General features: G+C 45.9%; 1 protein-coding gene across 2 annotated transcripts in view; it reads left to right on the top strand.

Moving 5' to 3' along the window:
• The first annotated feature begins 578 nt into the window (after positions 1 to 578).
• Positions 579 to 27,800, top strand: part of SKAP1 (src kinase associated phosphoprotein 1) — a 341,919-nt gene continuing 314,697 nt past the window's right edge. For both annotated transcript variants that reach the window (XM_066586770.1, XM_066586769.1), the window contains exons 1-2: positions 579 to 701; positions 12,073 to 12,178. In XM_066586770.1, the coding sequence (XP_066442867.1) occupies positions 653 to 701; positions 12,073 to 12,178 (155 nt within the window). In that variant the 5' untranslated portion in view covers positions 579 to 652. The remainder of the gene's footprint in view (positions 702 to 12,072; positions 12,179 to 27,800) is intronic.

Raw genomic sequence — 27,800 nt, 5'->3', positions numbered from 1 at the left:
AGAACAAAGTAAACATGTCATTTTTGTTGCAGTCTGTGTGCCGTAGAAACAGAACACACCGAAAGATGGCGGAATGTCATTTTTTTCCCTTTTCTCTCCACTTAGAATTTTTTAATAGTTTTTCAGTACATTATATGGTACAATAAACAGCACCATTGAAAATACAACTCATCCCGCAAAGAACAACAAGCCCCCATACAGCGACGGCGATGGAGGAATAAAGGAGTTACTACTTGTTAAAAAACGAAAATGGAAAAAGAAAGCAAAAAAACCTCAGTCACTAAGGGGTTAAAGTCCCAGGTACCCCTTTAATACCAGTGCTATACAAGCTTCCCTGGGTGGAGGGCTGGCATGAACCTACAAAGGACTAGAAGCTGCCTTCTTCCTGTCACTCGCCCCCAGCCGCTGTCTGCAGCTCACTCAGGGCACGGGGCGCCTCTCTTCACAGGTGGCCACTGACTGCTTATACTGAGTAACTTTTTGTAAGCTCCTCACTGATTGCCCTCATTGCTGGCTGGCAGCTGAAGGGTTACAAGCTGTAACCTGACAGAAGCCCCTGCCAGCCATCACCGCAGCCCTGACATTTCCCGCCCGCTCCGGACCACGTGACCACGCCCTCAGCCTGCTGCCGGAGGTCTCCCAGCCTGACAGGATGACGCAGAGGTCGGCTATACCGCGGGACGTGGTGATCCTTCTCAGAGGTGACTGACCAGGAGGGAGGGGTCGCCATGGTAACAGCTGGTGCTCCCTGTAGTGGAGGTGTCCTGCTCAGGTGTTGGGGGTGTCATGAGGTGACATCTTGGTGTCCACCTGCTTAGAGTGTATTGCTGAGCTCTGACAGGGAGGACATGGTTATTGGGGACACCTTACAGAGGGAGAGACGGGACCAGATACCAGAAGGTGCAGCGACGACTTAAAGGAAGTCTGTGGGGTCATTGCAGAAATGTGCGACGGGGATGAATGGAATCGTGGCTTCATCTTCTTGCCCACAGGCTTCCTCTAGGACGGTCCCGTCCGCCATTGCCCCAACGGGTCATGTTTTCAGGATATCCTATAGGAAGAACACCTGAGGCACTGACCATACTTATATCACCTGCGTAAGGGCGTAATTTAACTCTTTCCTGCCACAGGACGCAAGGTTACGTCATGGCAGGCTGGTACTTATGTCGTGCGGATCTCGCAGGGTCTGAAAAGATTCCACGCCATCCACGTAGCGGGAGCCGGCTGTTACTGATAGCCGGCCTGCCGCTGCAAGAATGGGGGTACATCAGTTTAGCGACCTTTCCCTCGCTGTTAAACCTCTACATGCCGCGATATGAGTAGATGGCGGTGTGTAAAGGGTTCACAGTGGGAGCGCGCTCCCTGTGTGATGTCATCGGACCCCTGAAATGTAATCACGGAGGGCCGATGGGTTGTCATGGCAACAGGACACCAGATACAGGTGTCCTGCTTTGGCATTGCTTGTGATCGCCATAACCAGCAACGAGGCATTGGAGTACAGAAGTCCTGCAATGCCTTCCCATAGCTGCTATGGATCAGGTACCCTTCAGGGACATAAACCGTGTTAAAAAAAAATGTGGAAAAAGAAAAAAAAACATTCTTTTTTGCTCATTTTCCCCTATTTGTATGAACAAATGTAAGGAAGAAACCCCATGTATTTGGTATCATCACGTCCCTAACGACCTGTATTATAATCTGAGCTCACTAATTATCCTGCGCAGCAAAAAATGTAGGCAAAATGCTTATTTTACCTCCAAAAAAAAAGCGCAATAAAATAAAACAAGTCACATGTACTCCAAAATGATACAAATAAAAACTACAGCTTGTGACGCAAAGAAACAAGGTCTCCCCGAGCTCCGGGCACGGAAAGCCTAAAAAGTGATGCAACTCTGAATGCAATTATGCAAAAATAATCAATTTCCCAAAAAAAGGGTTTTTATTGTGCAAAAGCGGAAAAACCTAAGAATTTTAATTTTGGTATCGTAGTAATCGTACTGACTCGCAGAAAAAAGTGTATTGTTATTTATGCTGTTGGATTGACACTGTAAAAAAATAAATTAATGGCAGAATTGATGTTTTCTCTCCCTGCTCTAAAAAAGTTAATAAAAGTTTTACAATACTTTATGTGCACCCAAAAAATTGTACCATTAAAAAAACTATAGTTTGCCACGCAAAAAAACGAGCTTATACGGCCGTGTCAACGGAAGAATTAAAAAAGTTATGGCTCTTGAGAAGTGGAAATAAAAATCGCCCCAAATAGGCCATGTCCTTAAGGGGTTAATAGCATAAACACATCAGGACAGCGCTTCTATGGACCACTAGAAGTAATGTAGATAGATAAATAGTAGAATAAACAGGAGCTCCACTAACACCTCTATGTCCAAGTAAGCTTGTCTAAGGCCGCCGGCAGACGGTCGGGTCGGATCCGGCTGCGAGAATTCTCGTAGCGGGACCCGTCCCGCGCCCCTGCAGGGACCAGCGCGTACTCACCTGCTTCCGCGGCTCCGGCTGTTTGATGTGTCGGCAGCCTGCGCCGGGGAGTGAGATGAGCCCCGCACAGAAACAGAGCGTGCTGCGTGAGATTTCTCGCGGACAAATCGCGTCCGTCTGCCTAGGATTGCGTTTGCTAATGCAATTCTATGGCAGCTTCCAGGGGCGGAAATTCCGTGGGAAATCCCGCCGTGAAATTTCCGCCCGTCTGCAGGAGGCCATAATCACATAAACGATCACTCTGTGGTTCCTGCCATCCCAATGGTATATCGGGAGAGCTGCTGGGCTTCTGTGTCCAACTGTCATGTTGGACCCACGTGGTGGATGAGATATAATAGAAAAAAGATCCGCCCGCGCTTCTTCGGGATAAAGCAGGGAGGACGTCTCCGTTCAGCAAATGATTTACCTTATTAAAATGCTGTGCAACGCGTTTCGTCGTTTAAAATGCAACTTCATCAAGCACAATCTAACATTAAAAGACATTTCCTTATATAGTAATACACTTACATGAGAATGCAGCGCTCCCCACCGGCACAATTTCCGTGAACGTTATTAGGTCACGTGGTCTGCGTAATCCATCATGTGACCACGCCAAACACGTGACCACGCCAAACACGTGACCACGCTGTGCGTCACAAAAAACGAGACCGGCTAATACGCCCACTTCAGTGTGATAATACGTCAGTATGACTCGTATAGAGATGTGGGCGGATTCTTCTGATGAAGCTCACGTGACGCACGGTGCGGTCACATGACTGTTTTTTTTTGTTTTTTTTGCGCTGCATTCTCATGTAAGTGTATTACTATATAAGGAAACGCCTTTTAATGTTAGATTGTGTTTGATAAAGTCGCATTTTAAGCAACGAAACGCGTTGCACAGCATTTTAATAAATTAAATCATTTGCTGAACGGAGACGTCTTCCCTGGTTTATTCTGAAGAAGCGCGGGCGGATCTTTTTTCCTTCAGAGGTTAATGGCATATAACATGCACAATGTACATGCGCATAATATGCGGTGAATGGGGTCAATGAAAGTACATTGATTTTTATGGACCCACTCATACTAGCATTTTTTTTTAAAGGGGTTGTCCCGCGCCGAAACGGTTTTTTTTTTTTTTTTTAACCCCCCCCCCCGTTCGGCGCGAGACAACCCCGATGCAGGGACTTAAAAAAAAAAACCGCTCAGCGCTTACTTGAATCCCCGCGCTCCGGTGACTTCTATACTTACCGGTTGAAGATGGCCGCCGGGATCTTCTTCCTCCGTGGACCGCAGCTCTTCTGTGCGGTCCATTGCCGATTCCAGCCTCCTGATTGGCTGGAATCGGCACGTGACGGGGCGGAGCTACACGGAGCCCCATTGAGAAGATAAGAAGACCCGGACTGCGCAAGCGCGTCTAATTTGGCCATTCGACCATTTTAGACGGCGAAAATTAGTCGGCTCCATGGGAACGAGGACGCTAGCAACGGAGCAGGTAAGTGAAAAACTTTTTATAACTTCTGTATGGCTCATAATTAATGCACAATGTACATTACAAAGTACATTATTATGGCCATACAGAAGTGTATAGACCCACTTGCTGCCGCGGGACAACCCCTTTAAGGGTAACACGCATGTCAAAAATGGACGCAGCATGTCCTATTTTACTGCGTATTACGCACAATAGAGCCCCATTGTCCTCTATGGGCGTGTAATAAATGTTGTGCATACGCAATTACATTGCGTATGTGTCGGGTTTATACGTAATGTCGCTAAGCGCAGGAGTGGGAAATTTAAAAAAAGACTGCGTGTGACAGCGGTAAAGACTGCGGCTCAAACAGCGGTAAAACACTGTGTCATGCACACAGTATTTTACAACATGCTCATGCGAGCCCTGTCCTAAAGCCGCTTTCATATGGCTGTGAAGCCTCAAGTCTGTGGGCTGTGAGACGCACAAATCGCCCGTGACTATTTTTTGAATGGAGCCATACACACAGGCAATGTTTTTCAGCATCGCTGGGCGGGAAAAAAACGCGACATGTCCTATCTCTTCGTGTTCCTCGCAACACATCACCCATTGATTTCAATGAGTCCTTTAATGCATCGCGTGGTTCTCGCGTGCCGTGCGAGGCGAGTGCTCCTTTTGAAATCAATGGGAAACACTTCCGTTCTGAATTTCACAGATGCGATGCGAGGGTTTGCTTACCTGAAAAACACCCCGTTCTGCATGTAAATTGCATGTTCATGAGCGTAATATTGAGTCGAGTTTCACGTTTTGATATTGCACTTGCTCCCGTGTGTAGGTGGCCTAACTGTGATCATGGGCGGAGCATGTAAGTCACTCACTCACGCACGGACAGATCGTCGTTAGCATTGTGATACTAAAGAAATCTAGAAAACATGACCTATTGGCGTGATTAGAGTTGCGAAACACTGCTCTAGGGGATAACCCCTCCCCCCCTCAATGGTAGCTGTCCGTGGGGGAACCACGACAAAATGGAGCATGCTGCCATTTGTTTTCCAGACCAGAAGGTCAGCAAAACAAATCTGCATACTTTAATAATGCTGCGGATGCCCTTATCTTCCTATAGGCGGCTTGAACTGCGCATCGTTCGCAATTCACATTGGGCCGTAGACTTCCATTTCTCCGGTCTAGGTTGCCGGTTACTAACTCGCTCGATCTCCTGAGTTTCCCTGACGTCGTCCCGTGCCTGGCGCATCCCCATATAATATATATTTCCAGGTGAATAACACTTCAATCATGTGGATTAGTTGTTATTGCACAGCATGTTTTTGGAGTTTCAGCACTGATTTTGTTGGAAGTGCCACTAAAACAAATATATGTTTAATTCTATTGACAATTTACATTTTTATTGCTGTGAGTAGTTGTCGTAGGGGCCCCAGTACACTGCTTTGCCCGGGGGCCCATAATTCTGTTAAGACGGCACTGGTAATAATGCAATTACAATACGGTTGTGTGAGAGCCCCGAGGCTGTAGCTGATGCCCCACAATCTATGTAGCATAAGTAGATGTGACAGAGCAATGCTGCTGACTACCAGACTGCTCCTCATCCGCTCAGTAACGTGAGGAAAGGCCTCAATAACAAGAATTGGGAAAATCTTTGTTTTTCCTTCCATTTACATGAAGTGCAGGGTGCAGTCGGAATTTTAGACCTTAAGCTGCCACTATAGGGCTATCGGGCACATTTAACCCCCTTTCAAATATATGCACGGTTAAAACGGGAGAATGCTCGTCATTCTAATTACCTTTATTTTGTGGGGTCCTAAATGCAGATTTACCTGTCTCAAGTAACAGATACAGGCAGCTGGAGCCTCAAGTCACAGTGTGCTCTTTTTATTCCCGCACCTTTCAACGCTTACCCACCCTGCCTCACGTAAGTCGCTGTGAAATCCCACGACTGCAGTGTGTGGCCCTCTCCCCTGTCTGAAACAGACATGGGCACTGAAGTCAGTGTCTGCACTCCGACTTCAGTGGTGCATTCTGCATGCCTCGGATGTTGAGGGCAACTAAACTAATAAACGGAATGGGAGGACTGGAATACCAAGAGAGGCTAACAACATTGGGGATTATTCACCCTGCAAAAAGGTTGGTTAAGACGGGACCAAATAACCATGTATAAATACATGAGGGGACAATACAAGGATCTCTCCCAGGATCTGTTTATCCCCAGGACTGCGACGGTAATAAGAGGGCATCCGCTACGTTTAGAAGAAAACAGGTTTTATCATTAACACAGAAGGAGGGTCTTTACTGTAAGAGCAGTTAGACTGTGGAACTCTCTGCCTGAGGATGTGGTGATGGCAAAATCCATAGAGGAGTTTAAGAGGGGACTAGATGTCTTTCTAGAGTGCTATGATATTACAGGATATAGACATTAAATAATAATAATCTTTATTTGTATAGCGCCAATTTATTCCGCAGGGATGTTAATCCGGGTTGAACTTTCAAAACGTTGATCCAGGGATTATTCTGACTGCCATTATGGAGTCATGAAGGAATTTTTTTACCCCCAATGGGCTAATTGGCTTCTGTTTTTTTTTTCCCTTCCTCTGGATAAACAAGGGAAGGGGGAAGCAGGCTGAACTAGATGGACATTGTCTCCCTTCAGCCTAACGTGCTATGTTACTATGTCAATGTGCACATCTCGGATAGATCCTCTTGGAGCTATCGCAGTACAGAAGACCACACGGCTCCAGCACAGGATGTGGCTACAACTTGTGCTGACGTCAGAAGCAGTGGGAAGCAGGCAAGTGATAGAGGGGGCGCAAATAAAGAAATGACACTCAGACTCGAGGCTCCGACTGCCCACCTCCATGACTCGAGGCAGGTCAATCTGCATACATGGCGCCACAATATAAATGTAAGTATTTGAAATAACCAGGTATTCTTCTGTTTACACAATCGCATGTCTTGTTGAATGTGTCTGATAGCGCTATAGTGGCAGCTTATGGTCCAAAATTCTGATGATGGATTGCTTTTAGGCTTTCTATTTTTCACAGTAAGAATGGATTAGCCTCTAGTGCTATCGTTGCCCTCAAAAAATACTTGAAACATAATTGATTTAACTTAATAGTAAAGCCAAGGAGATCTATCTGACAACAGAGTGGAGAATGTTTGGCCAACACAATATGAAGAATCCTACCTGATCCAATGCTGGCTGAATATCTGGTCCTCACTGACGATGTAGTCTTAGGCCTCCCTCACATAGGGCGTTTTGTACAGCGTTTAGCGCTGCCTTTTCAGCCCAGCGCTAAACACTGTACAACGCTCCCATTCATTTTAATGGGGCTGCCCACACAGGGCTGAAAACCCAGCGCCTTCCAACGCTGCGCTTTGACAGCGATGCATGTTCTGTTTTGGGGCGTTTTCAGCCCTGCGTCGCCCATTGAAATGAATGGGCAGCGGTTTCAGCAGTGTTGCCGCGTTTTTGGCAGCGTTAACCGCTCACCGATTTTCGGGGGGAGGGCTTGCAATAGAAGCCCTACCCCCGAAAATCAGTCCCAGCTAGCTAGATATAGAAAAAAAAGAAAGTAATACTCACCTAGCCGCTGCAGTCCAGGTCGGGGCCGCTGATCCGGGCTTTCCCTGCACTCACAAGTCTATTGCCGTAGGCCAGGTTTGAGAACCCCGCCTCCAGCAATAGAGTGCTGTGATTGGTTGTCGGCGCTGGCTCGATGCCCAATGACAGCCCTTCATTGACTGTCTCAGCCAATCAGAGCTTGCCGGTGCTGTGAAGTGCTTTAAATCCCCGCCTGCTGAAAGAGCTGCCTCTGATTGGCTGGCCACTGTTAAATATTTGATCCCATCACCAGATGGAAGATGTGACAAGTGTTGGTGTCCTTTAGATTTTATAACTTAATATCAGCTGCTAGCTAGACCCACAAGTTGTTTTTTTTACCCCATTTTGTTTTATTACCCATTTTCTCTTAGTCCACACAATATTTAAGGGGTAGGTCATTAATTGCTAATTGTTGAGGACCCACCACTCTGGATCCCCGGTGATGAGCTGATCGCCTGGACTGCTAACAGTGCCTTTTGCCAGATGTGCTTCATAGAGGACCACAGCAGAAGTGCCCTAGCAATCAATGGGAGCTGAAATGGCTTTTATGCTTCTGCGTCCGTCCCCGGTGTCAGAGGCGGAAGTGTAATAGTAAGCTTTAGCTCCCATTGATTTCAGTGGGAGTGAAGCCAGCTAGGGCACTTCCGCTTCCCTATGAGGCGCACCTGGCCTGCTGCACTAAGGATAGGTAATCAGTGGTTTTTGCCCCAAAAAAACCCTGTAATTCCGTGGAAACATTTATTTAGATTTTTAAAAAATGATTTTTTTTACCTCCTCTCCCCCCACATCCCTTCACCCCCAATGTCCACTCAAAAGTTGTTACCTGTGAGGGTAAAGCAAAAAATAAATAAGCAAAAAAAAAAAAGTATAAAACGTGTCATTATTTAATACTAGTACTCACAAGTATTTTTTTTTTAAGTTTTAGATTAAATCTTAAAATACCTCATTATCCGATTCCTCCCAAAAATGAGTACTTATGCAGAGATAAATCACTCGTCATTTATGTTACTGTTGTTGCAGTTTTCTGTCTTCACTCCCAGTTGCGCTATAACAGACTGATTACAACTAACTTTTTTTCTTTTTCAAATTGAAATCCAGCAATCCTATTGGCTGTTCAGAAATATAGTCGCCATAGAGACAGAAGTGACTGCAGATTTAAAGGGGCATGTTACTGTTATTGGACTACAGTGTATTTTACATATTATGTAATTTAGGATAAACATGAACCAGTAGATACACGTGGGTATATGATCAGACATTTCTTTCTAGTTCTATAGTCCTTTGTGGGAGCTGCAGAGCTCTGTAGGCAAGGGGAAATCATTTATGTTTTGGCAACTGGATTTGTACGGAGAAGGTCTGTTAAAGAAATGTTCTCACATGGCATTAATACAGATCTAAATTGTACAGAAGTCATCGTCTGCTATTCTTTGAAGTAATATAAAGTTGATAAATAGAATATTATGTTGTATTCCCATCATAGAAGAGTATTGCATATTGCTAGATATGCTGTAAAATTCTGATCAATGGTGGCCTGAACTCTGGGATTGGATTGGATAGCAAAGTCAACAATATAGGAAACCGATGCAGCTCAGCCATCTGAGGAACATCATTTGATGTACTGACATCCAAATATAAATGACAAGGCACACAGAACGCTTCAGGACCACCAAGGCAGAGGTCATATCCCAAAAAGAGTGTCTAATCCACTACCATGGAATAATATTTTTCCATTCTTTATTTCTTTGGGTTCAAATGGCAATCGTCGAGGTAAAGCTACACGTTTCAGGTCTGGGCGACTTTTAGCGCATAGGGTATGTTAATTTGTTTTCAATTCTTGGCTGGATGGATCACTTGATTACTTCTTTCATCTATCCAGCCACTGCCCATTGCCTGATGATTGATGTCTCCAGCTCTCATGTGCCAGTCACTGCCATTCTGCATATGTGCAGTGACTTGCCTTCATCTCCTCATTGGTATCCGTGACGTCACATGCGTGTGCCAAATCCGGAAATGTGGCACAGGTGCAGTCTCTGCAACACAAGGCATCTCTAGCTTAGGGGAAGCTGGAGACAGCAATCGTCAACCAAGAAGCATTGATGGAAGTAATTAGAATCATAGAATGGTAGAGATGGAAGGGACCACCAGGGTCATCTGGTCCAACCCCCTGCTCAGTGCAGGATTCACTAAGTCATCCCAGACAGATGTTTGTCCAGCCTTTCTTTGAAGACTTCCACTGAAGGAGAACTTGCCACCTCCCGTGGTAACCTGTTCCACTCATTGATCACCCCCACTGTCAAAGTTTTTTTTCTAATATCTAATTTGTGTCTGTTCCCTTTCAGTTTCATCCCATTGCTTCTAGTCTTTCCTTGTGCAATTGAGAATAGGGCTGATCCCTCTGCACTATGACAGCCCTTCAGATATTTGTAGACAGCTATTGAGTCTCCTTTCAGCCTTTTTTGTAAGTTAAACATTCCCAGATCCTTTATCCGTTCCTCGTAGAACATTATTTGCAGACCGCTCACCATCTTCATAACTCTTCTATGAACTTTTTTCAGTTTGTCTATGTATTTTTTTTAAATCGAGGTACCCAGAACTGGACACAGTATTCCAGATGAGGTCTGACTAAGGAAGAGTAGAGGGGGATAATTACCTCACGTGATCTAGACTCTGTGCTTCTCTTAATGCATCCCAGAATTGTGTTTCCCTTTTTTGGCTGATGCATCACATTGTTGACTCATGTTCAGTCTATGATCTATTAGTATACCCAAGTCTTTTTCACATGTGCTGCTGCTTAATTAACCAGAGCCAGCATGAGTTTGTAACAAACAAGTCTAATCCTTTTTCCTTCTATGATAGAATCACTGACTGGATTAATCGAAGAAATGCGGTAGCTACAGTATATCTTGACTTTAGTAAAGCATTTGACGAAGTATCTTATACCATCCTTATAAAAAAAATACCAAATATGGTATCGACAAGGCAACTGTTCAGTGGATTCACAACTGGCTGAGTGAACGTACTCAAAGAATTGGTCATAAATGGCTGCACATCTAATTGGAAGAATGTCCGAGGGGGGTGCTTGAGGGAGGAGACACAGATTAGATATTAGAAAAAAACTTTGACAGTGAGGGTGATCAATGAGTGGAACAGGTTACCATGGGAAGTGGTGAGTTCTACTTCAATGGAAGTGTTCAAATAAAGGCTGGACAAATATCTGTCTGGGATGATATAGTGATCCTCTATTGGCAGGGTGGGGGGAACCCGATGACCCTGGAGGTCCTTTCCAACTCTACAATTCTGTGATTCTAGAGAAAGACTGAAAGATTCAGCAAATGAAGTGCCCATAAAATAGTTTAAAATGAATTAGCAAAAACCTGGCTTTTGGCGCTTTGGACTCACTGTGGAAACCAGAAAATGTACAGTTGGGATTATCTGTTTATTCTACGTTGTTTGTTAAGATTTTAAGATTAGTTTAGGTGGGTAGGGCCCATAAGTTTATGGCTGAACTTTATAGCTGTTATGCAGAAACTGGTCGCTATCGGATTATTTGGGCCCCTGACAGCAGTACCACTGGTACTGCCTTGATGGTGGCTGCAGTAAGAAATTTCTGTGCGAAATGTGATTTATTAAATGTATTTAATTTTTGGGAATAACAGATACGGCCTGATTTAAAACCAATGTCCACGTGTGGATTTGATTTATTAAATCCGCGCAGATGATCCGCAGCTCCAGCCACCCATAGCAAACATTGGGGCGTCCACAACTGAATTAAACACTGCGGGTTTGATTTAAAAAAAAATTTTTTAGGTGCTTTGTGGATGCCTTGCGCGTATCTAAAATCGCAGCATACTCCATTTTATCGCGGATGTGGCTCTCTTCATCTCTATGGGAGATGAAATACACACAATCCGCGATCACCCGCAAGCCATTAAAAAATCACTTTTAAAATGATCCGCAGTGAAAACCCACGCGTGCCATGGTCATTGGGCCTTAATGATAGAATTACTCAAGGGAAGTTTTTCCTAACTTCCTTGTTATGACCAGCATAAATGCTGATTATATTAAACAGACAAGTTGGGCAAAATTGCATTTTGCACTTCCAGCTCACACGTCCACCTTGAAGGTTGTGACGATTTATTTTGGAATCGGTTGCATCTCTAGTGGAGAGAAATTCTTCCCAATACAGACCTAAGCTACATCACACAGTCACTGACCATATAGTTCACACGTGCATTTTTCCTATTTGAATTGCTCCACCTTCCCTCTCACTTTTTTCCCCCCTACCACTTCCTTCTTGGTGAGACATTTAAGTATAATTAAAAAGTTTTAGGCATTTTTTTTTATTTATTTATTTATTTATTTTAATCTCTTTGATTCTTCTCTTATTTTGGCCACAAAAACTGCATCAAAATGTAAACTCATATACTCATATGTAAACTTGTATACAGCTATGAATAGAATAGGAATTGATGGTAGATTAACAACTGAGTCTTTGGGAACCTGAAAATATGTTTTTGAATTTCAGATGCAGAGTCTTTTCTATCCACCTGTCTTAAACATGAACCTGTGAGCGACCAAGCAAGAGAACTTGGAGAGGAAATACTTGAAGATTTAAGGATACTTCGAAATAGGTGCAATTGCTTAAAGCAACCATTTTTGTTAATGATTAGTAGTTGCAGATTAATGTGAAAAAGACTTGATGTAAACAAGATAGAAATGTACAAATACAGCTGGGAACCAAGGCTCTGATGTTTTTGCAGTGTAGGACTGGGAAACTTTTTGGGCAAATTGGCCTTAATTTAAATAGTATTTTCCCTTGGAAAAATAATTAATGATCTATCCTCAGGATAGGTCATCAATAATTAATTGTCTGAGGTCTGCTGCTTGGACCCCGACCGATCAGCTGGTTGTGTGCCCATTGACAGCACTGCAGATACATCGAAGTCGGAGCGGAAGTTGCTGCTCCGACCCCTGTGTAGTGCCCAGCGCTGGTAACTGCAGGCACAGCTTCCATTGATTTCAATGAGAGCAGCCCCTTTTTACAAGTGCTGGCCATTACACAGGGCTTGGAGCAGCAGCTTCCTGCTTCAACCCTGGTGTATTTGTGGCGCTGTCAGCGGCCACATATCAGCTGATCGGTCGGGGTCCAGAGCAGTGAACCCCCAGACGGTCACCGTTTTTTATGACTATCCTGAGGTTAGGTCATCAATAATATTTTCCCTGGAAAACCCCTTTAAGGCCAGATTTTTACAGCCGAAAATAACACAGGTTCTGTGCGATTGCAAGACACACAGAACTTGCTGATTGTAATAACCCATTATTTTCAAGGGGTTTATGTACATGAGTGATCGATTTCTATTTTTTCCCACTAGCATTGAACAAAAAATGTCAGCGTGTCCTATATCCATGTGTGTATCACATGAGAATAGGACTTGCAATGTGCAATGGTGACGCATTTCACAGCATGTGAACGAGGTGTCCGTATTCTGTGCGATTCAAGTTGCACCTGAGCAACTCTCTTTTAGCCATATAAATACGCCCTAATAGCTTTGTATTGGTCACCAAAACAGCCTCCTCACAGATTTTTTGCCCTCATGATTTCCTATGGTATGATACAAAAGCCCCAGAGGGAAATTTGCAACAAAACTGATCTTATAGTTTCTGATGATAATGTGCGATATCAACATTTGTAATTCTAGATAGAGAAACCTTGCATGTCGCGTTACGAATGCTGGACCAGTGCACAGAAATTAGATTTCTTGTGTCCATATATGCTTGCCCCACATTTATCATGTGGTTTTTAGAAAATTGTGGACAGTTTTTCTAACTTGCCTGAAAAGGGGCGTGGCCTAAATTGTGTAAAAATGCCACAAATTGCACTACATTTTGGGCTAAATTTTTGGTGTAAACTAAGCAAACTAATATGTAGTCCCTTGGAGTTAACCCCTTTCCACTCCAATGACTGACCTGTTTCGACGTGATGAAATTCCTCTATAGCTCTGATGTCAGAACAGGCCCACCACTGCAGTGCAGGAGTGCATCTGCACCTGCTCGTCAGACACACAGATGCACTCCTGCACTGGTCCTCATCGAGGACCCCCCCGAGGAGAAGGCAGAAACCCTTTCTGCCTTCTCCTTTACACATTACATAGTGCTTAATTAGCACTATGTAATGCAGAGAGAATGCAAAAGTAATAATTCCGCATTCTGCCCGTCCATCATGTGACTGCCAGGAGCCTCCTAGCCTCAGCTGTCACTCACAGCCGAAATGAGGAGGATGAAGAGAGAATGCGGCATTCCGCCCAGCGATCATGTGACTGCCGGCACCCTCCTGATCTCGGTGAAGGGAAAATGACATTTTCCCCAGCTTCAAATAAATTGGAGCTGGGGAGAATGGAGGAAAAAAAATGGGTTGGAAAGGGTTAAAATGCGACTGATTTTATCTTTCAGTGATACATCTGGTTCATTTTAAGGCCTTAGTCAGACGGGCGTTTTTAGCCGCGATTTGCGCATGCGCATGCGTCCGGCGATTTTATAAAACCATTGCTTTGCAATGGTATCGGACACATGAGCGCTTTTTATGCGCTCGTCCGATAAATTATAGAACAGAAATCGCAGATCGCACCTATGTGCGATCTGCGATTCCTGTTCTCTTCTCTATATGCGCTCAATGGGGCCGGCGGCAGCAGCGCCGACCCCATTGAGAACATATAGAAGACAAATTCTTCTCTGCCACAGCTGTAACAGCTGTGACAGAGAAGAACGATGTTTGCCCATTGAATTCAATGGAGCCGGCAATACAGCCGCTCCATTGAAAGCAATGGGCTGCCGGCGTGCGCGGGGTGAATTGTCGGGAAGGGGTTAAATATATAAACCCTTCCCTGCAATTCATCCTAAAATGTGTTTAAAATAAAAAAAAAATTGTATACTCACCTTTCCGCTGCAGCCGGAGTCCAGCCGCGGCCGCTGTCAGTTCTCCTGAACTGCTTCTCGGCACTATTCAGCCGGCGGGGCTTTAAAATCCCCGCCTGCTGAATGATCTGCCTCTGATTGATCACAGCCCTGACCAATCAGAGGCAGGTTTCACTCACACACCCATTCATGAATGGGTGAGTGACTGCTGCCTCTCAGCGCTGAGCCAATCAGGGGCAGGTCTGACTCACATCCATTCATGAATTCATTAATGGGTGTGAGTGAGACATGCCTCTGATTGGCTTAGCGCTGAGCCAATCAGGGGGCAGGTCTGACTCACACCCCCTTCACACCCACTGCAGGACGGCCGCGCGGAGCTCCGGCTGCCGGGAGAAGGTAAGTATATATATATATTTTTTATTTTTACACATTTTAGGATGAATTGCAGGGAAGGGCTTATATATTTAAGCCCTTCCCGACAATTCATCCCGGGCTCGCCCGCAGCGCATTGCTTTAAATGGAGCCGGCTCTATTGCCGTCTCCATTGAATGCAATGCGCTGGACAGCTCCGGCCCGTTTCTAATGAAACGCGGCTAGGAGCAGATTTTCGGGCAACTTGCGCGCACCGGTCACGCGATTTGCGGATGCGCATCCGTCATGCGATCCGCAAATCACGTGAAAAAACGCCCGTGTGACTAAGGCCTAAGACTGTATAGTTTGCACTGTCTAACTTTTAGACAGTATTGTTAAATAAGCAGTGTAGAATTTTGAAAAATGCCACCTAGAAAAAACACAGAAGACTATGCTAGTTTAAGGCCTCATGTCCACGGGCAAAATTGAATTGTGGAATCCGCGCAGATGATCCGCAGTTCAATATACCCATAGACATGCATTGGCCATCCGCAGGTAATTATATACCTGCGGATGTCCTATCCCGGCGTGCGAATCGCAAGCGCAGGATAAAAATCGCAGCATGCTCAATTTTCTGTGGTTTTCCCACACAGACGGCTTCCACTGAAGTCAATGGAAGCCCTTCGCTCTGCGGCACAGGCACAGACGCAGCTCGCACTGCGTCCATGCTGCGGATCCGCGGGACACCAGGACATAAAAAAAAAACCAAACGAGCGCACGGCGCATGCGCGCGGAGAACTGCCGGCATCCCGAGCTCATCCGCCTTGCAGCAGAAAAGATCTGGTTGTGACGGAGGAGACCCGCGCCGCGTCCGGACAGGTGAGTAATGTCGTTTTTGGCCTCATGTCTGCGGGCACAGCTGGAATCGGCTGCGGGATGCTTGGCTGGGAAACCGTGCGTGCCCGTGGACATGAGGCTAAAATCCTAAAAGGGTCAACAGTGAAGAAAACAAATGACTGAAATAAACTAATATGGAATATCTGTAATGGTAATAACTTTGGGGGATTTACATAAAAGTTGAAAGTAAAATTATTAAAATGGAAAAAAAAACCTTGTTTTCCAGCAGATCAGGTCTGGTCACTTCTCCCAACATGTCAGTTTTAGCAAATACAGGGTTATTACAAATAATCTTTTCAATCTGAGACCCTCATAACTCCACGTCTAGTGACACTCTGATACATAAATTTTATATCTAAGTGGAAGCAGAAACTCAAAATTTGGTTGCACCATAACAACGTCTTTCTCTGTCAAGCTCCCCAGCATCTCTCCAGACCCACTTACCTACCGTATGTACAGGAACCTACATATGACCAATTTGATCAGCTTTTATGATGAAGTAAGCTCTAGGCTGGACCTGGGAGAATCTATTGATCTTGTGCATCTGGATTTTTCTAAAGCATTTGACACCATGCCGCATAATAATGGGACAGCTCTGACTGGGCGAAAACGTGTGTGGTTAGTAAAGAACTGCCTCAGAGATAGGAAACAGAGGGTGGTAATAAATGGTTCGTACTCTGATTGGGACACCGTTGCTAGGCCCCATTCTGTTCAATATATTTATCAATGGCCTGATAGAGGGGCTGCACAGCAAAATATCAGTATTTGCAGATGATACAAAATCATACAAGTTAATAAATACAATGGAGGATAATATGCGGCTACTAAAGGACCTGGGTAAACTCGGGGCTTGGGTAGAAAAATGGCAAATGAAGTTCAATGTTGATAAATGTAAGGTCATGCACATGGGCAGGAGAAACGGATGTCACCAATATACACTAAATGGGGTACTGCTAGGGAAAAGTGATATGGAAAAAGACCTGGGGGTACTAGTTGACAATAGACTTAACTGGAGCAATTAATGCCAATCAGCTGCTGCAAATGCAAATAAAGTCTTCGGGTGCATTAAAAGAGGTATAGGGGCGAGGGACGAGAACATTATTCTCCCACTATATAAGGCACTTGTCAGGCCTCACATGGAATACTGTGTACAGTTCTGGACTCGCTGCTCAGGAAAGATGTTGCAGTGCTTAAAGGGGTTGTCCCGCGAAACAAAGTGGGGGTATACACTTCTGTATGGCCATATTAATGCACTTTGTAATGTACATCGTGCATTAATTATGAGCCATACAGAAGTTATTCACTTACCTGTTCCGTTGCTAGCGTCCTCGTCTCCATGGTGCCGTCTAATTTTCAGCGTCTAATCGCCCGATTAGACGCGCTTGCGCAGTCCGGTCTTCTTCTTTTCTGAATGGGGCCGCTCGTGCCGGAGAGCGGCTCCTCGTAGCTCCGCCCCGTCACGTGCCGATTCCAGCCAATCAGGAGGCTGGAATCGGCAATGGACTGCACAGAAGCCCTGCGGTCCACCGAGGGTGAAGATCCCGGCGGCCATCTTCACCAGGTAAGTAAGAAGTCACCGGAGCACGGGGATTCAGGTAAGCACTATCCGGTTTTCTTTTTTAACCCCTGCATCGGGTTTGTCTCGCGCCGAACAGGGGGGCTATTGAAAAAAAAAAAAAAACCTGTTTCGGCGTGGGACAACCCCTTTAAGGGGGTTCAAAGAAGTGCAACTAAACTAATACATGGAATGGGAGGACTGGAAAAACCAGAGAGGCTATCAAAATTGGCATTAATTACCCTGGAAAAAAGACGGCTAATACATTAGCGGACAATACAAGGATCTCTCCCATGATCTGTTTATACCCAGGACTGCGGTAACGAGGGCATCCTCTACGTCTAGAAGAAAGTAGGTTTCATCACCAAGATAGAAGGGGATTCTTTACTGTAAGAGCAGTGAGAATGGAACTCTCTGTCTTAGAATGTGGTGATGGCAAAATGGATAGAGGAATTTAAGAGGGGACTAGATTTCTTTCTAGAACGCTATGATATTACGGGATATAGATATTAGGTTACCAGCGGGGTTGTTTATCTCAAATGCTGATTCAGGGATTACTCTGTCTGCCATTATGGAGTCGGGAAGGAATTTTTACTCCAAATTAGCAAAATGGCTGCTTGGGTTTTTTTAATTTGTTTTTTGCCTTCCTCTGGACCAACAAGGTGTGCGTGTGTGCGTGCGTGCGTGTGTGCGTGTGTGCGTGCGTGTGTGCGTGCGTGCGTGCGTGCGTGTGTGCGTGTGTGCGTGTGTGCGTGTGTGCGTGTGTGCGTGTGTGCGTGTGTGCGTGTGTGCGTGTGTGCGTGTGTGCGTGTGTGCGTGTGTGCGTGTGTGTGTGCGTGCGTGCGTGTGTGCGTGTGTGTGTTGAAACAGGCTGAACTAGATGGATATTTTCTTCATTCGGCCTAACATACTATGCTACAGGCCATTCACACCCAAAAATTTGCTGATGCAGACATTGGCTCATTCCTTAAACGCGCTTCATCCGGCGGTGCTCTAAGTGGGCTGAACTGCTGTAGAGAAAGTTGCAAACATCAGCAGACTTTCTCTATTTCAAATTCATGCTCGGAACCTACAACCTTGCCCTCCACCACGCCAAACAAGTCTTTTTCACCCCCTCTTGTCTCCTCACTATCTCAAAAGCCTAAACGACTGTGACACTTTTCACTTACTTCAAAAGGAAAACCAAGGACATCCAGCAGAAAATAGCCTTACAATCCCAAACCCAAGTTTCGTCAGTCCTGCATCCAGCTCCTGCTCACTCTCTGCACTCAGACCAATGACAGAGGAAGAAGTCTCCAGATTGCTCTCCTCTGCTTGCCCCACCACCTGCGCTAGCGACCCTTTTCCCTCACACCTGCTCCGGTCCCTCTTCCAGGTCGTCATCTCCCACCTCACCACTATATTCAACCTCTTGTCTGACCTCTGGCATTTCCCCCTCCTCATTCAAACATGCTATCATATCCCCACTGCTAAAGAAACCGACTCCTGACTGGACCGACATTGCCAACTACCAACCCATTTAAAATCTCCACTAGAATCTCCAAACTACTAGAACGCCTGGTTTACTCCCGCCTTACAAGCTATCAGAAAACTCTCTTCTTGACCCCCCCCCCCTACAGTTCGACTTCTGCCTCCTACACTTGACAGAAACCGTCCTTACAAAAGTGTCAAACAACCTCCTGACAGCCAACTCAAGGGGCGACTACTTCCTACTGATCCTCCTTGACCTCTCGGCAGCATTTGACACTGTAGACCACAAACTGCTCCTCAACATGCTTCGTTCCATCGGCCTAAAGGACATTGCTCTCTCCTGGTTCTCCTCCTACCTCTTTGACCGCACCTTCAGCTTCTCCTTGCTGGGGTCCCCCAGGGCTTGGTTCTCGGCCCACTCCTTCTCCATCTACACAACCCCTAATGGACAAACCATCAGGATATTTGGCTTTCAGTACCATCTCTATGCTGCCAACACCCAGTTATACACCCCCTCCCGTGACATCTCTGCACCTTTCCTCAGAATGCCACCAACTGTCTGTCCGCTGTATCTAACACTATGTCCTCTCTCTACCTAAAACTGAACCTCTCAAAAACTGACCTATTGGTGTTTCCACCCTCTGCTAACCAACCTCATCCTGACATCTCCATCTCTGTGTGTGGCACCACCATATCTCCCAAACAGCACGCCTGCTGTCTTGGTGTTATATTCAACTCCAATATCTCCTTTACACCCTACATCCAATCTCTCATCCGAAAGTGTCACCTGCGCTCCCAAGAAAATCACAAGAATCCTCCCCTTTCTCACCGTGGACATGCTAAACACGCCCTCATCCGCTCTCGGCTCGATTATTGCAACTCCCTGATGATCAGCCTCCCCTGCCCCAGACTCTCCCCTCTCCAATCCATCCTGAATGCGGCATCCAGGCTCCTCTTCATGTTCAGCTGCTACTCAGACGCCTCTGCCATTTGCCATTTGCTGCACTGGCTGCTTGTCAAATATAGAATTCAATTCAAACTCGCTACCTTCATCCATGAACCCCTCCATAGTACCGCGTTGCCCTACATTGCCTACCTCATCTCAATCCACCACCCAGTCCGTGCCCTCCGCTTTGCTAACAAAATCGGATTTAGTGCCCCTTTAACCCCTTAGTGACGGAGCTTTTTTCCTTTTTCCAATTTTTGTTTTTTCCTACTCCCTTTTTAAAAAATCGTAGCTCCTTTTATTTATCCATCGACGTCGCTGTATGAGGGCTTGTTGTGTTTTTCGCGGGATGAGTTGTATTTTTCAATGGCACTATTTATTGTACCATATAATTTACTGAAAAACTTTTAAAAAATTCTAAGCGGAGAGAAATGGAAAACAAACGACATTCCACCATCTTTCGGTGCGTCCTGTTTCTGCAGTGCACAAACTGCAAACAGACCTGATATTTTTATTCTATGGGTCAGTACGATTACTATGATACCAAACTTATATAGTATTGTTTTTGCTGTAGTACTTGTATTTTGTTTTTTAAGATATTTAATTTTTTTCAATTATTTTCTGCGGTCATTTTGTGCGCGCGATAACTTTTTTTATTTTTCCGTCGACTTAGTTGAGCAAGGGCTCATTTTTTGCGGGATGTCCTGTAGTTTCCGATAGTATCAATTTGGAATACATACGACTTTTCGATCGCTTTTTATTGCGTTTTTTCTGGGAGACAGGGTAACTAAAAAAGTGTATTTCTGGCGTTTTTTATTTATTTTTTTTTTTGGACGACGTTCACCGTGCAGAAAAAATAATGCACTACTTTGATAGATCGGACTTTTACGGACGCGACGATACCAAATACATATTTTTATTTTATGATTTAGATTTTTTAAGAATAGATATGGCAAAAGGGGGTGATTTAAACTTTTAAAACTTATTTTTTTTTTAAACAATTAAAAAAAACTTTATTGATTTTTTATTTTTTTTTTTATTTTTTTTATTTTTACTTTACTTTGAAGTCCCCCTGGGGGACTTTAACATGCGATGCTTTGATCGCTCCTGCAGTATGACGTAATGCTATAGCATTACGTCATACTGCTTTTTGACAGGCAGTCTTTCAAGCCACCCTGTGTGGATGGCTTGATAGGCAGTCTGCTAAGGCAGCCCTGGGGCCATTCATTAGGCCCCCGGCTGCCATGACACCTGCACGGCTCCCCCGATCTCACCGTGCGGGGGGGGGGGGGGGGGGCAATTGACAGCGGCATTTAAAGGGTTAATAGCCGCGTTCGGCCGAGCGCGGCTATTGCCCGCGGGTGTCAGCTAACAGCTAACGCCCGCGCTGTATGGAGGGAGATAGCGGCGCTACCTCCCTCCATACACGTCCTGCAACAGCAGGACGTAGTTTTATGATAGCGCCGTCACTAAGGGGTTAATTGTCATTCCTTCCTCCAAGACTTCTCTAGAGCAGTGCCAGTCCTCTGAAATGCGCTACCCCAAACTATCCGGGCAATCCCTTACACACAACTTCAGGCGTGCTCTGAAAATGCACCTCTTCAGGGAGGCATACCGTATCTCCTAAACCAAACCCCTCTGTACTCCGCCTGATAACATGCTCCCTGACCTACTGACTGTAGTCCCTCTGAGCCGTAATCAACCATCCCTGCAGTCACACCGATTCAGCCACTATACGGCTTAAATCTGACCATTGTCTGTGTATAGCATCCCATACTCTCCACCTCGCTGTACTGTGCGCATCTCCAGCCCCTTTACCTTATGTATCACCACATTATTTGTAGTATGTAAGCTCGTTGGAGCAGGACCCGCACCCCTATTGTTTCCATCAACTGCTTACTACATGTAACAGTGGTTTTTGTATCTGTTCTCCCCTGTTTTGTAAGTGCTGCAGAATATGTTGGCGCTATAAAAATAAAGATTATTATATTAGTCGTGTGTTGAGCTCACTTCTGACTTCATTGTGAAAATGGGGGGGTTGCAAGCCTGGGATTTCCTGTTCCGGCTGCGGCAGAAGCCATATCTATAGCATGTCCAGGTATGAATCCCCAGGATGGTTCCCTTATGGAAAAGAAGGGGTCGTACACTTTCCTACAGGTTATAGTGCAAAACACATTTACCTTAGGGGGAGTCGCACATGCGCTCCACGTAGACAGGTGGGTTTTCCCTCTCGCACATTCTGATGTAACGTTTGTTAACTGTAACTGAAAGGTGGAAGACGGCTTCATCACTAAACATTAAAGACTCCATGAAGCCATCAGTTTCCATTAGTTTGCACACTCTTGCAGGAAGAACACGGTCTCACTTTGTCGTCTGGTTTCAGGGCCAGTAACCGTTGCAATCGGTATGGAGTATATCGCAAATATTTGCGCAGATTCTTCCAAACAGTCGGCTGCGAGATGTCCAGTTCTCTGCTTGCTCTGACGGTGGATTTCTGAGAACTTCGTCTGAAACTTGCACTTAAGCGCTCATCTGTTTCCACGCTTGCTGATGAACGGATGGATGATTTTCGCTTACGGATTCAATCCTTTTTCTTTAAAATTGGAGTACCACTTACGAATTGTGCGCTCGCTGGCTGGATCGTCACTGAACTTGGTTAGAAAATGATGTTACATACTAATAACAGATTGGCAGACGTAAAAATCAAGGACACACAAGGCTCTCCTGTCTTTGTTGCAGCCATTTTGTCTCATATCCTCCTAACGATGACTACGACAGAATAAAACTCTTTGGGCCTCATTTAGCAAAGCTGTCTAGCAATGGTCTGCCGGCAACCCCTGCAGTGATTTTTCTGGAAAGGGCTTTGAATATAATCCCTTCCCTGAAAATCATCCCTATTTGTAGTAAAAAATAATCTATACTTCTCGGCTGGGGCACAGGCGGGTCTAGTCGTTTAGGTCCTGTCACTGCAATGAAGTTCTTTTAGCGGGCGGGGATTTAAAATCCCGGTCTGCTTAAAATTCTGCGTCTGATTGGCTGAGTGCTCAGCCAATCACAGGCAGCGCTTAGCTGTCATTCAATGAATGGCTGAGTGCTCAGCCAATCAGACGCAGCCCTTTCAGCAGGCGGGGATTTTAAATCCCCACCTGCTGAAAGAACTTCATTACAGTAACGGGATGACAAGCGGCTAGACGCGCCAGAACCCCAGCAGCGATGGACAGTGAGTATATATTTTAGTTATTTTTTTACTACAGCTAGGGATGATTTTCAGGGAAGGGCTTATATTTAAACTCTTCCCCAAAAATCACTGCAGGGGTGCTGACATCCTAGTGCTTTCAATGGGGCCGCTGGCAGCAGCATCCCCATTGAAATCAATGGGGGAGCTTCGCTATCCTCTCACAGCTGTGCCAGGGGATTCTTTACTCCCTGCAGGGATTCCCCTTGTCACTGAACACTGTGACAATGTTGTCACAGTGTTCATTGACAAGGGAACTCCCCACAGGGAATATTCCTGCAAATGCAGTACCAGTAGCTGCTGCATTTCCCACCCTAGGCTTTATACTAGAGTCACTAAGTTTTCCCCGTTTTTTTGTCGTAAACTTAGGTGCCTCGACTTATACTCCAGTGTATATACGGTACTTGCGGATAGTTTTGCTAAATGACAGTTTTTGCGTTTCCATTCATATCGAATTTATGTGTCTGAGTGTCGTTAAACGTGAGTTATGAGTGTTTCAAATTAGGAAGATCTTTTGTTATATAGTAACATAGCATATAAGGCCGATAAGACTTACTATTATAATTATTATTCTCCAATGTTGATCCAGAGGAAGTCAAAATAAACACAATGAGGTACAAGCCAATTTTCACCATTTAACCCCTTGAGTGGCACGCCCGGAAATTTTCCGGGACGAGCTCCACTGCCCATAGCGATACAGCCCGGAAGATTTCCGGGCTATGTATCACTATGGGAGCTGCAGAGCACAATGCCACAAGCTGTGACAGTGTGCTCTGCCTGCACAGACCCACAGAGAACAAAGCAAGGGCTTTGAAAAACCAGCAGAAGATATTGCCGATCTGCCGGCATTCTCCTGCTTTGTTTACAGGTTGCCATAGAGACCATCGGGATGGTCTCTGTGGCAGGGAGAGCTTGGTGCTTGGCTGTCAGAGGACAGCTAGGTACTAGCTCTTACAGCAGAGATCAGAGAAAACCTCCGATCTCTGCTGTGTTAACCCTTTACATGCTGCAGTCTATGTGACTGCAGCATGTAAAGGGCTGTCACTGCAGCATGTAAAGGGCTTTCACCATCAGACCCCCAGAATGTGATCAGGGGTCCTGATGGGTCCCTGTGGAAGTCCCCTAAAGGGACAAAAAAAAAAATTAAAAAAAATAAATAAAAAAAGGAAAAAAATTATTTAAAAAATTATAAAAACACTTGTCTCCATTTACTTTGTAAAAAAATCAAAAATAAAATCACACATGTGGTTAATACATTATTTAACCCCTTAATGACATGGCCCCTTTTTTTCTTTTTTCCCCATTTCTTTTTTTCCTCCCCCGTTTAAAAAAATCACAACTTGTCCCGCAAAAAACAAGCCCTCACATGGCCATGTCAATGGAAACATGAAAAAGTTATGGCTCTTGAGACGCAACTGCAAAATTAGTTGAAATTCAATGATTAGACCATTTTAAAAAACTTGCCCTGGTGGGCACGACAGGGTGGTAGAAAACCCGCCACTCAAGGGGTTAAGGGAAAATAATTCCTTCCTGACTTCACTCTGGCAATCGGAATAATCTCTGGATCACTGACCCTTCTGAAGTTATTAATGATTATAACATATAATATTGTATTGCTCAAGAAAGGCGTCCAACCCTCTCTTGAACACTTTTATCGAATTTGCCATCACCACGTCCTCAGGCGGAGAGTTCCATAGTCTCACTGCTCTTACAGTAAAGAACCCCCTTCTATATTGGTGTAGAAACCTTCTTTCCTCTAGATCACAGGTGTCAAACACAAGGCCCGCGGGCCGAATCCGGCCCGCCGCCTCATTTTCTGTGGCCCGCCGGCTATGCAGTAAGTTCCCTCACCTCCGTGCTGAAGTCAGTAGGCGATCTTCACTCAGCTTGTTTTGTCTAGTGCAGACAGTAATAGAGGAGTGCCGATAGCAGACTGACAACGGCCGCGGAGGAGGGAAGAAGAGTGCAGAGAACATGATCTGTGCAGCAGGAGAGCGACGCTGAGGAGGAGCAGCTCCAGGGTGAGAGCCTGGTCAGCGCTGACCTCCTCTCACTGGCGCAAGAAGGACTGAGAGCAGCCAGTATACCAGCCAGTGGGACCATATTGGATGCAGGTAAGTATAAATATGTGTATCAAAATGCAGAAGTGTCCTTGTGTGCATATGTGTATGTATGTATATATGTGTGTGTCTGTATGTATATATGTGTGTGTCTGTATGTATATATGTGTGTGTCTGTATGTATATATGTCTAATAGCGTGCGTATATGTTTAGAATGGTGTGCGCCTGTGCGTGTGAATGTGCAGAATGGTGTGCGTCTGCGCAGAATGGTGTGCGTCTGTGCGTGCGCCTGCGCAGAATGGAGTGCGTGCGCCTGCGCAGAATGGAGTGCGTGCGCCTGCGCAGAATGGAGTGCGTGCGCCTGCGCAGAATGGAGTGCGTGCGCCTGCGCAGAATGGAGTGCGTGCGCCTGCGCAGAATGGAGTGCGTGCGCCTGCGCAGAATGGAGTGCGTGCGCCTGCGCAGAATGGAGTGCGTGCGCCTGCGCAGAATGGAGTGCGTGCGCCTGCGCAGAATGGAGTGCGTGCGCCTGCGCAGAATGGAGTGCGTGCGCCTGCGCAGAATGGAGTGCGTGCGCCTGCGCAGAATGGAGTGCGTGCGCCTGCGCAGAATGGAGTGCGTGCGCCTGCGCAGAATGGAGTGCGTGCGCCTGCGCAGAATGGAGTGCGTGCGCCTGCGCAGAATGGAGTGCGTGCGCCTGCGCAGAATGGAGTGCGTGCGCCTGCGCAGAATGGAGTGCGTGCGCCTGCGCAGAATGGAGTGCGTGCGCCTGCGCAGAATGGAGTGCGTGCGCCTGCGCAGAATGGAGTGCGTGCGCCTGCGCAGAATGGAGTGCGTGCGCCTGCGCAGAATGGAGTGCGTGCGCCTGCGCAGAATGGAGTGCGTGCGCCTGCGCAGAATGGAGTGCGTGCGCCTGCGCAGAATGGTGTGCGTGCGCCTGCGCAGAATGGTGTGCGTCTGTATGCGCAGAATGGTGTGCGTGCGTCTGCGCAGCATGGTGTGCGTGCGTCTGCGCAGCATGGTGTGCGCAGAATAGTGTGCGTCTGTATGCGCAGAATGGTGTGCGTGCGTCTGCGCCGAATGGTGTGCGTGCGTCTGCGCCGAATGCTGTGCGTCTGTGCGTCTGCGCCGAATGCTGTGCGTCTGTGCGTCTGCGCCGAATGGTGTGCGTCTGTGCGTCTGCGCCGAATGGTGTGCGTCTGTGCGTGAGTATGCGCAAAATGTGTGCGTCACTGGCCACTATGGAGGACCTTACTACCAATCAGGCCACTGTGGGATTCACTTCTACTTTACTGTCTTACAATTAGAATCGGCCCTTTGAAGGCACCCATAAGGCTGATGTGGCCCTCGGTGAAAATGAGTTTGACACCCCTGCTCTAGATGTAGAGGGTGCCCCCTTGTTACAGTCACAGTTTTGGGTAAATGATGGGGGAGATCTCTGTATTGTCCCCTAATATATTTCTACATAGTAGGTCACCCCTCAGTCATCTTCTTTTACTAAACTAAATAACCCCAATTTTGATAACCTCTCTGGCTATTGTAGTCCACCAGTTGCGTTTATTACTTTTAGTTGCCCACCTTCGTACCTGCTCAAGCTCTGATATGTTCTTCTCGAGTACTGGTATGGAAAACTGTCTGCAATATTCCATGTGTGGTCTGATTAGTGACTTGTAAAGAGGAAGAGCAATGTCTTCATCATGTGCTCCTTTACCTGTTTTGATACACCCCATTATCCTATTTGCCTTGGCAGCAGCTGCCTGACACTGGATACTCTAAGGCTGGGTTCACACTGGGAGGATTCCGGGCGGAGATATCGCGGTTTGGCCGCAGCGAAAAACCGCGAGATTTCTGTCTGGAATCCGCTGCTTCAAAACCCGCAGCACTTAGCCGCGGATTTTGAAGCAGCCTGACCGCATGCTCTTCTGCTGCGGCGAGTGCTCCCATAGAGGAGAGCGAGGCCGCAGTGGAAGAAGAAAAAAAAATTAACATGCTGTGGCCGGCAAATCCGTGCCGCAGCGCCGGCTTCTGCCCACATTTCCGCGGTCGCTTCACCATCCCGTGTGGACGATATTTCTGAGAAATCTTGTTTGCATGGATAGCTAATCCCAGGATAGCGGCCGCAAGCACATTTGCCGTGGCAAAATTCCAGACGGAATTTACGCGGCAAATCCGCCCAGTGTGAACCCAGCATAATTAAGCTTACAGTTAACTAAAATCCCTGAGTCCTTTTCCATGTCGGTGTTACCCAGTGGTTTCCCATTTAGTGTGTAATGGTATAACGAAAAACAAGATTTGGTACTGTGTTAGCCAGTAGAGCCTTGTGTGGTTGTTCTCGGTGAGAGAAACCAAGTAATCTTGTAGATATGATACCTTTTAATGGCTAACAAAATACATGATGTTACAACAAGCTTCCAGGGATATCTCGCCCCCTTTGTCAGGCTAATGAATCAAACTTCAAACTTATCCAGACCCTCTTGTAACCACATTCTGTCCTCTCTTGTGTTATTTACTTTACATAGTTTTGTATCCTCTGCAAATATTGCTATTTTACTAGACAATCCTTCTACCAGGCCATTAGTAAATATATTAAAAAGAAGAGGGCCCAATACTGCCCCCTGTGGCACCCCACTAGTAACGGTGACCCAATAAGAGTATGTAGTATTTATAACCCCCCTCTGCTTTCTCTCACTGACCAGTTACTTCCCCACTTACACATATTCTCACCCAGACCAAGCATTCTCATTTTATATACTCACCTTTTATGTGGCACAGTATCAAACGCTTTGGAAAAGTCCAGATACTCGAGATCCAATGACTCCCCGGTCC

The sequence above is a fragment of the Eleutherodactylus coqui genome, chromosome 13 (genome assembly GCF_035609145.1).
Source record: "Eleutherodactylus coqui strain aEleCoq1 chromosome 13, aEleCoq1.hap1, whole genome shotgun sequence".
Taxonomy (NCBI): Eukaryota; Metazoa; Chordata; class Amphibia; order Anura; family Eleutherodactylidae; genus Eleutherodactylus; species Eleutherodactylus coqui.
Note: the sequence above shows the minus strand (reverse complement) of the source record. Positions and strands in the feature narration are given on the sequence as shown.